This window comes from Notothenia coriiceps, unplaced genomic scaffold, assembly GCF_000735185.1.
Source record: "Notothenia coriiceps isolate Sejong01 unplaced genomic scaffold, NC01 NC01_scaffold00027658, whole genome shotgun sequence".
NCBI classification, from domain to species: Eukaryota; Metazoa; Chordata; class Actinopteri; order Perciformes; family Nototheniidae; genus Notothenia; species Notothenia coriiceps.
In genome coordinates, this window is record NW_011360359.1 from 66,726 (window position 1) to 77,120 (window position 10,395).

The 10,395-nt window shown below is 39.6% G+C and overlaps 1 protein-coding gene across 1 annotated transcript; it reads left to right on the forward strand.

Moving 5' to 3' along the window:
- The first annotated feature begins 808 nt into the window (after positions 1-808).
- LOC104957755 (receptor activity-modifying protein 1-like) lies at positions 809-9,264 on the forward strand. Its single transcript, XM_010785410.1, has 3 exons — positions 809-1,125; positions 6,167-6,305; positions 8,679-9,264. The coding sequence occupies exons 1-3, from the start codon at positions 1,071-1,073 to the stop codon at positions 8,932-8,934; spliced, it is 450 nt and encodes a 149-aa protein (XP_010783712.1). The 5' UTR covers positions 809-1,070; the 3' UTR covers positions 8,935-9,264.
- The last annotated feature ends 1,131 nt before the right edge of the window (positions 9,265-10,395 follow it).

Consider the following 10,395-nt stretch of genomic DNA (forward strand, 5'->3'; position numbering starts at 1 on the left):
TCTCACAGCAGGCGTGTAATAGTGTAATTTAGAGACAATAGCAATCACATATTAGGCTGATAATTGTGATAATTGTGTATTTAAAAGGCTATTCTGTATAATACATGGAGTTTATGTACATTGTCCCTGCTTTTGAGGCAGATTTAAAAATACTTAATACAATATAATTCCCATCTCATCCAGGTGGAATGCAACTAAGTATATTTACAAAAATGCTTACTAAAGTTACTTAAATACAAAGAGATGTGTATTTCCATTTCAGTCCACGTTATGCTTCTACTCAAGTACCTTATAAAAGCAAATATTTTACTTTTTACCCCACTGCTTTTATGTAATAACTGCAGTAACTAGTTGCTTTGCAGATTCAGACCATAGATTCAGACTGATATACAAAATGCAAAATCCATTGAAAACATTGGTAAATGGCGCCCTCACGTGGCCAAACATCAGTATAACAATAGAATTGCTTTATGCAAAATCTTATTTGAGTGCTAACACTTGACTCTTGAATTACTTCCTTTTTTATTTTTCCACTTCAGTAATAACTGCTTTTACTTATGTAAACGTCTACTATTTATTTTAATAGTGTCTTTTAAAAACCTTAAGATTGTTTTTTTTAAATATGTAACACGTGGTGTGACTTTATGGAGTCTTAAACGACTTTAAGACCCCACATTTTTAATGTGACTTTTTTCATCCCACATGCTTTGATATTTGCATAACAGAACATACATCAGGGCTATATTTAAAATGTAAAGATGGCACTGGTTTTAGTGTGACTTTGTTTTGTCCCCTGTGAGCAGCTCCACTCAACAGGGCAGAAGGATCAGATGTCATGTCGGGCTGCTATGATTAGGACTGCGGTGAGGGAAGCGGGCTGCCACTGGGGAAGGTCAAGGGGCTTTTACGCACAGTTGGTGCCGTCTTGTTGACCACGGACTGCGGGTATTTATCTGTAACTTTGTTGTGTGGTTCCCGAATCAGTGGCTTTCGGCTCGAAACTGGTGGAAGAATATGTGCAGTTGACCTCCAGGGAGTGAGCAGTGTGCTTAAAACGCGTTGGGTTGGCCATGGCTCTGGAGAGCGCGTCGCTGCTGAAAGCAGGGCTTGTGTTGCTGCTGGCAGGTGAGCGCTTCTGGGATTGATACATACTTTTAAGAGACTCAAATGTAACTTGTTTGATCTGATTCCCACGGGGAAATACTTTTTGGTTCTTGTATAGGGTGTGTACTCACACAGGAAAGCTTCTTAATTTATTCATATCATTAATCTTCACCTGGTCATCTGGTGTTGCCACAGTGCACACCTCACCAATTATTAGTATGATGAGGATTCGCTATAGATTTGTTTTTGTTGCTAGTGGATCGCCGGAGCTGTTAGATTAACATGCTTATTGTAGTTCTAAGTGCACTGCCTTGCGGCCTGTAGCACCATCCTTGATGGAGCATATGTGTGGGCAGGAAAGGAGTGAGCAGAGAGTAGAGTAGTTGTCGATTCTTGTTCTGTTTTCTGTGATTATCTTCCTCACCCTCTCAGACTTTCAGCTGCGCGCTACTAAAGAGACGCGTTACCATGGAAACCAAACAATGGTGTAGCTGTATTAAAGTCCGAGTGGAAACAGTCCTGAGTAAATCTGATTTTGTCAGAAATCGGGAGAAATGCGGGAGAAATATGACCCCGGTAGGAAACCGGGAGAGGGCAATGAAATCGGGAGTCTCCCGCGAAAATCGGGAGGGTTGACAAGTATGGGTCAGAGGTGCATAATGTAGGCTATTCAAGTTGTAAACTTAAAGAAATAGCACACTGTAAAAAAAATGCTAAAGTATTGCAGCAACACACTAGTGGAAAATAGTTATCCCTTCAACTGTCACACCGGTAGGCTATAGCAAAGGTTTATTTTCTTCAAATAGAAGATTAGAAATATGTGCAATTAGTTTCAGGTGTATTTTAAAGTAACAAGGATACATAACACTGTCACTTGATTTAACAAGGGTACAGGATATACACTAAACTGAGTCAGAATTTACCAGAACTGCAGCCATAGAATGCAGACTTTAAATTGGGAGTGATCAGGTGAACTTAATCTGGTTAATTAGGGTGGAAACAAGAGCCAATCAGTGATGAGGAAAGGAAGTTAGCTGGGAAGTACAGTTGAAAGGAAGACCAACATTAAATTGCAGTCTCTACATACCTCTGAATTGCACTTTATTACACAGACTAATAAAACATACTTCTGGACAATGGCATGATTTGGTTTGTGTGGCATTATGAGACAATGGGCCACATACATGCAGAGGGCCCCACAAACTAATGACACATCTATATTTAATTTCACAAGTCAGCAAGACACACAGGTTCCAGGTAGGGAAAGAGACGCTGTAAATAAACTCATTTTTATTAAATCAATCAAGAAGATGACGCTCAGGAACAGCATTGTTGGTTATCAAACAAGAAAGGTTCATCTGATTGTTATTTATTTTCTCATGTTTTTATTTGCATTGCATTTGTTAGAGGCAATCCAAAATGGAATGCAATCAGGTTTCATTACTTTTATATTTTGATATAAGGATTAGGTTACGTTTTTTGACATGTAGGGGAGAGTGGGGTAAGTTGAGTCATTTTTTTGTTATGCTGTCCTCTAAGCAAGGAGAAATGACACATAGTAAAAATGAAAACACACACCTATAATTCAGGATGTCTCCTACCAATGGCAATGGTAATAATTCTTATTTGATCAAGGGCAGTGAAAGTATTACTTCTTAAAAAAAAAAAAGTTTTGTGGCTCAACTTGCCCCGGGTTAGGGTTAAGTTGATCCAGGTCAGGGGGTAAATTGAACCACTGTTCAAACCTAGGCATACCTGTTCAAACCTGGGTATACCTACAAACCATCTTAAAGGTAACTATAAACAATAAATAACAAACCAAATACAAGCTTAGTTTTTCAAATATTTTTAATATAAAATTTCGATTGTATTTTTTTAACATGTTAAAAAGGAAAAGTAATCATACAAATGGTGATACAATTTTATACATCTTACCAATCAAACACAGGGTACATTCAACTTTAAGTGTAGCCTACAATGAGCTCTTATTATCAACTTGGCCTACTTTCATTTCTCCATTGAAAAACTGGCTCAACTTACCCCAAGGCCCATGGTTCACTTACCCCATAGATATATACAATTTTAGAACAAATAGCCTAGCATTAAAATTCAGAGCCATCTTTAGCTGAATGATTCACATGGTTTAATACGCTGCCAACACATCAACATATACCATATGTGTTTAAACCTGGATACTCTTCTTCTTTTTTTTACATGACAGCCGATATAGCTGACATCTACAACATTTACTTTGACAAGCAAAAAACGTTTTTGTAAAAGTTTTTACATACCAGACCACAATGAGCATCTCTCTTTCACAGGCAATGATAAATGGGTGGAGCTTGCATCATTTCTGGTCACTTGATTACAACTATAAGGCGTTGCCTGGTTACAGGGGGTGGTTCAACTTACCCACTGGCTCAACTTACCCCATTCTCCCCTAACTAGTTATTGTAAGTGATTGCATGTTTAAAGTAACCCTCCCAGCCCTATATACTCACCAGGTGCAGTTGCAGAAAAACACTCATACAGCAAAGGTGAAGGTGACCAGCCCGATCCCCGATGACTGGAAAAAGTTACACAAAGGTCCCAGTTGGCTTAAATTATTATCAAAACGGGCAAAGCAAAAGCTAAAAGCTAAACAAAACAGCTAAAGCTATAAGCTAACTAAAACAGCAAAGCTAAAGCTAACCAAAACAGGAAATCAAAAGCTAACCAAAACAGCTAAAGCTATAAGCTAACTAAAACAGCAAAGTAAAAGCTAACCAAAACAGCAAAGCTAAAGCTAACCAAAACAGCAAAGCTAAAGCTAACCAAAACAGCTAAAGCTATAAGCTTAGCTAACTAAAACAGCAAAGCTAAAGCTAACCAAAACAGGAAATCAAAAGCTTAAAGCTAACCAAAACAGCAAAGTAAAAGCTAACCAAAGCAAAAGCTAACCACAATCACTCACAAAAAACAGAAGCAGGTGAACCTACAAAAAGGGTCAAACGTAGGTAAAGAAGGCTCACCATGCAGCATACCAACAGTTCATTTAAATGTCATTCCCTTCTCAGCACAGCAGGTAGGCCTACAGGTGGCTTTTATTATCACCCTAATGAGTGGTGTGGTTGGGAGGAGTATGACCTTGAGGTGCATTCAAGAGCACTGCACTTTTTTTGAGAGCATTACCCACTACATATATTACTACACATACCTGTATATTGTACATACTGCAGACCACTTACGTTCCTTTTGATGTATATTGTACACTATGTTAAGTTGATTTGTCTAGAGAGTATTTTTATTTATTCTGAACATTTTATAGTGTTCAGTATTTGTTATGCTTATCTTATATATTACATTGTTAAGACATTTGGAATTGTATATTGACTGTCAAATTGCTGCTGTGACCAATGTTTTTTCCCAACTTTATATCTCTATATTTATATAGTTGTTAATGTTTAGCTTCTTTGTATTGTTGTTCCGTGTCTCTTTTGGTCGTTCTTATGTTCCTTAGTGCTCATTTTGAGTCTCTTCTTTTTTGGTATTTGTCATTTTGGGTACCATTGCATTGGTTAAGAGGGCCAGGGGAGCCCCTTACACTCTTGGCCTATGCTATAGGCTTATTCACTAATCCATTAATCAGAAGCAATTATTTGAATGGCTACAAATCCAGTATAACTCCTGCTAATGTGCCTAATGAGTGCTGTAGTATGAAGTTTCTCTCCTCACACTGAGCAGTAGCTGGCCAAACAAGAGTGACATCTGAGCTGGATGGATCATTCCATCATAATTTTGAAAATAATCCATAAATATTGAGTTGTAGAATGGTGGGCAGAATTCAAGAGTCCTGCTGCGATGACTGGTGCTTCCTTCAACTAAAATATGGACAAACCGGCAGTGAGTCGATAGAGTGCAATCCTCCCGTTAGCAGCATCAGCATCGGTTGGCCTTGATTTTTCAGGGAAATGGAATATGAATGCAGGAGCCAAGTGAGGAGGCATCTTTGAATGCTTGATTGTCAGATGTGTTCATGAGCAGTAGCCAACAAACAGACAGGCATGACTCTCACACATTACTAGGATAAAATTCACACACAACAGTTATGGATGTTTAAAACCATTAACATCCAAATAAGAAGATGACAAGGTGAAGGACTTCCCTTATTTGTTTCTGGAAAATGCGAAGAGCTTTCTTGGTCTAGTGCCAAGTTTCTTGTAATGTATACTCACCGTTCAACATGTCATTAATAAGCATTTGGCACCTTGAATATAAAAACAAACCATGTGTCATCTACGTGCTAACATTAGTAGGCTACCGCTTTTTATCACCTGAAATGTTACTAAGTCTGGGAAATTAGGTGGATCCTTTCTCCCGTTCACCCATAACATCATGCAGGATTGTTTTCTGCACATTTAAGGGATTGCTTGTGCAAAAGAGACTTAAAAGACGCAAAATGTTGCATTTATATGTTCTGTTTTAGCCTCTGTTCCTGTGAAAATGTGCAGAGCACTAGCATCCCGACCATTTTCACAATTTTCTTTCAGTAGCATCTCTTTCAAAAAATCCCCGTGTCAATACATTCAAGCTCCCTTTGAGTGTTTCGGAGCCCCCAGAGCCAGCTGAGACAGAGCAAACATAATGGGCACACAGTCGGTCCTTATCAGGCCGCCGCAGACTGAGATCCACCATGTTTCCCCATCGTGACAACAACCTGTTCGTTCCACACGGGTCTCTTTCCGCCAGCTTAAGTTCCCTCTCCGACTGCACTGCTCAGTGTTGGTACATTCAGCCTCGAGTCCTGCGGGACAGCAGCAGCCTGCCTCCAGTTTACACAAATCTCTGAAATAAACAAATTGGACTGGGACTGTGCCTCCAAATTAAAATCTTTCATAGTGAAAGTAACTGCCTAGGGAACAAATTGTCCAATAGCCATTGCCAGGACACAACCTTGTTGCACAAACAAATTATCATTAGCTGATTAAATTGATCTCTTAGTCCAACCCAAATTCCTTCTTATTGTCTCATTTATTAATGCATTTATTTTGTTTTTTGTCTCTCCTCCTCTTTTGTGCTTTAGCTCACGTCCTGCCATCAGTGTCCGGCTGCCACACAGGTTATTACGAGATGGCGATCAACGATTTCTGCCTAACTAAGTTCCAACTGGACATGGCGGTGCTGGACCGAGGGCTGTGGTGCAGCTGGAAGGACACCATGGAGTGAGTTCACCTAAGCACAAAAAGAGTTGGCAAGGAAAGGAAACAGTTTAGTCAGATATGCTTGCTCCACAGAATTAAATTATGACAAGAGGATCAAGTCATATTTGGTGGAAAAGCCTCTTTTCCTCGAGGGTGCTCTAAAATAATGAGGATTTTGTTAGAAAAACAACTCTTCTTTTAATAAGAGCAACATTGAATACCAAAAACTATACATAAGGTGTCTTAGTAAACAAGGAAGGTCACGCCAGATCATTCTTAATAGCAGGTAACATCACTATGTGACACTTCTATTGGCTAGAGCTCCAACACATCATACGTTATAGGTTAAGGGGCGGGACATCTCGGCGCGGTTGACCAATAACAACAGAGCCGGTCAGCTAACCAATCAGAGCAGACTGGGCTCTGGTTTCAGACAGAGGGTGAAAAGAGGTGCTGCAGCACAGGCAGTGTGAGAAATATAAAGAGCTTTTTGAACATTAGAGCATGGAGACATGTCCCAGTAGAGACACTACATACTGATATGAACCTGAAAATTAGCATAATAGGTCCTCAACTCCAGCCTGTGTTTACACCCATCATCACATCGCTGGCTTGTAGCCTTTTACTGTATCTGTCGCACTTGATATTGTCAGTGTGTCCCTTTCCAAACACTGACAGTCAGAGGGTGAGTCAGACAGGAGGGTGAAAGGAGCTTCGAGGCCCACAGAAGAAGCTACTGTCATAACTGTGATTTCCCTCCTGGCTCGCTGTCCTCTCTTGGTCCAGCACATAATTAGGAATAGTGCTCTGTGTGTGTGTGTGTGTGTGTGTGTGTGTGTGTGTGTGTGTGTGTGTGCAGTTGTAACTCATCATAAAAGACTCCTACAGGCACCTAGAGAGTTCGCAACGCGCCTCCTCGCAGCAATGTTTGACACCATCATCGAGGTCCTTTGGAGAGCTGCCTGTGCGACGGATAAATAATGAAAATAAATTAGCAACACACAAATTAAGCTTTTGTGTGAATGCAGACCAATTTAGAAAAAAAAAAAGTAAAATGAAAAGCTGAATTCACAAGCAACGAAATGCATCCTTTGTCAATTCAACGTCTTGTGTCAGCATCTGTTAGCTAAGTGTGTTTATTTTAAGCCATTACATTCTTTGTTAATTATTATGTGAAGGGTGATGATGACATTTTGGACAGAAATGTGTGTAAACTGCAATTTGACTGGTTGGTGGAGGCATGGATCAGCTAGGCGTTTTTTCTACTATGGCAAAGCTTGAAGAGTGGCAGACTGAGATCCATCTTCAGTTTTATTTTCAACTGTACTTCAACTGAAAACACCCTCAGTCTCAGCTGAAGTCATCTCTAGATGTCCTCTCTCTCAGTCTGAACACTCCTCGTGTTTTGCTGATCATGTTCTTCTTTCTCCATGAGAAAATAAACAATCCCTGTGGGGAGGGAAAACTCCAAGACAGGGGTTATTTTATCTTTGCTGTGTTAAAGTGTTCCATGATGATCACAGTTTTTCTTTATTGGGTCTCAAGTGACCTTTCTCTGACACGCACACACTTACATGTGAGTCGCTCGGTCGGGGATACTGAATGTGCTTCACTCCAATAGTTGTTAGTTTTAAGATTTTCTTAAAGCAAATAAGAACAAAATAGAACTTAGCATGCACTGTTTTGCTCAGAGAGATATATACAGTACTTGCAATACAGTAAAAAGAAAAAGCCTCCTGCACCAAAGACCTTCCAAATTGTGTTAATTGTAATGAACTATTTATGTGAACTGTAATGAAAGACACTCCTGCTTCTTTTATTTGTGTCAAAATCTAGATTTAATAGCTTTAATAATCACATAAACTCACACTAATGCATTTATAATCCAATCATTAGGGGCCCACAGGCATGGAAATACGGCGTTGTGTCCCTACAGAAAATACCTCATGATGCATCAATAATAATAATAAGGGGAAATTAGACATTTAATAATACACGCCTCCAATAGAAAAAGCCTTTTAAGGACAATGAGTGGACTTTTCTTTCCACTTCCCCACTTGACCCATGAACCATCATCACAGTGAATCTCTGTTGGAATGGTGCAATGCTGGACAGAGGGTGCTACTCTGCTGGTATGCGTCTCCATTTCCCCTGCCTGCGACCGCCTAGCAGTTATATTTAGCTTTGTTGAGCCCACTGGTAATTCTATACACTCCTTTGCCTATTTTCCTACCAACTGGGGTCCTGACTTTGGTTACACTCTGACGGGACGTTTGAAAGACAATCTGAAGAGTTCTACAGGTTTATTTCTAAATTCATCATGAAATGTGGCTAGGAGATGTTGCAGTTGTAAAATGTTTCATTAAATCATATATGTGTTGTCGCCCTCTGCAGGATCTACGAGGGAACTACCAACTGCACCTACCAGGTGGCCTTGAACATGGACTGCTTCTGGCCCAATCAGATAGTGGACCGCTTCTTCATGCAGATTCACCGGATCTACTTCCACGACTGCGCTCTGACTGGCCGGCTCCTCCACGACCCCCCAATCAGCGTCCTGGCCCCGTTCATCGCCGTGCCGGTGCTGATCACCCTGCTTATGACTGCACTAGTGGTGTGGAGGAGCAAACGCACAGAGGGGGTTTTATAGGGGTCTTGTAAATACATATGGACTTCTGATGTGAAGTGTAGCATGTGATTTTTCTTCATTTATTAAGCTGATGCACTTATCATTTTTATCTTGCATTGTTGGTTGCTCATGAAGAGCAGCAGGTTGACTTTAATATGTAATAAAAAGGTATGAAAATAGAATTTATCTGGAGGTCACATCTGCAATATGGTAGTGTCAAGGTTTGGCAGGGGGAATGAATAAAGCTCTTTCAGATTCAGGGGATTTGGAAGCCATGCATGTTAATTACCATCTGTTCTCATAGCCCTACACAATCCAAGAACACGTAAATAAAGCGTAAAGATGAGGACACTCATTATCACTTGGATACATGATTGTTAGCAGTTGGAAAAGAGGGAAGTAAAGAAGAAAATGTAGAAATATGACTCAAGAAGAGAAACAAATAAGTGGTTTTGGAGGTTTGACGCAGTGTCCAAATCTGTTTTTCATCAAATAAGAAACACAGGATTCAGAGTTAAAAGGTTTTGGACACCAGCCAAGAGAAATTATCATAAGTGCTAAGTATGCGGAGAAGACAACAACCTGGGATGGAAAACAAAACAAAATGGATCTGAAATGAATTAATGGTTGAATGGAGTTTAATGTAGCTGAGGAAATATATTGTTTACTTGAGTTAAACCTCAGTCCTCCCTACAAGACAAATCGCAGGTCCATTTTTTTCTGTAGACAGAGAGCAGAACTGTGTTTAAATCTTCCCAAAGTGTGATAGTAATTAAATACAATGTCATACTTCTTTTTATCCATGTAAAAGTTACGGCTCAGCACTTCCCCTCCATATATTTAGCTTGCTGCGCTGTTCTTGCTTGTCAGTGGCAGGGGAATTAATGGTGGCTATATTATCAAACCAGTGAAAGCTTTCAACGGTTAAGCTTAGCCAAGCAATGTTTGGCTTTTCTGATTAATGCCCAGGACTCTGACAGCATTCAAAGACACATTTCAGCAGTTTCTGATAATGATAAATTCATTTAGGTGGGAATTAACAGATCGAAATTAAACTGCAGGAGAGTGAAGGTGAGAGGTCAAGGCTAGAAGTCAAAGATTACACTTTTGCATGAGTTGGAGATGAATATTTCTCTTGACTCCACAATGACAGATACAATGAAGGTAATCATAGAATTAACACTCCTAATTAACAAAAACTTCTTCTAGATCGGAATTCAGGTTCAATCTGAAACACTGACTTCTCTTTTTCTGGGGGGGCAGACATATCTGAGTATATCTTCTTGGTGCATGTTCCTACATAAGGGGTTTCAGATCAGAGTAAAACTATAAAAAAAAGAGAAATAAAATGTATTTTGTTACCAACAAAGTTTGTAGAGCCAAATGTTATTTTCTAAATAGCTTAAACAATAACTGTTGTCACTTTCACTGCCATTGTAAGTGCTTTAGACATCAAATCATGTTACAAATTACATGTATGGT

What these genes read in the sequence shown, in the direction of transcription:
- LOC104957755 (XM_010785410.1), top strand. Translation starts at nt 1,071, where the DNA reads ATGGCTCTGGAGAGCGCGTCGCTGCTGAAAGCAGGGCTTGTGTTGCTG. An exon ending in GCTTGTGTTGCTGCTGGCAG is followed by an intron (nt 1,126 to 6,166) that starts GTGAGCGCTTCT and finishes TTTGTGCTTTAG; the next exon opens with CTCACGTCCTGCCATCAGTG. An exon ending in AGCTGGAAGGACACCATGGA is followed by an intron (nt 6,306 to 8,678) that starts GTGAGTTCACCT and finishes CGCCCTCTGCAG; the next exon opens with GATCTACGAGGGAACTACCA.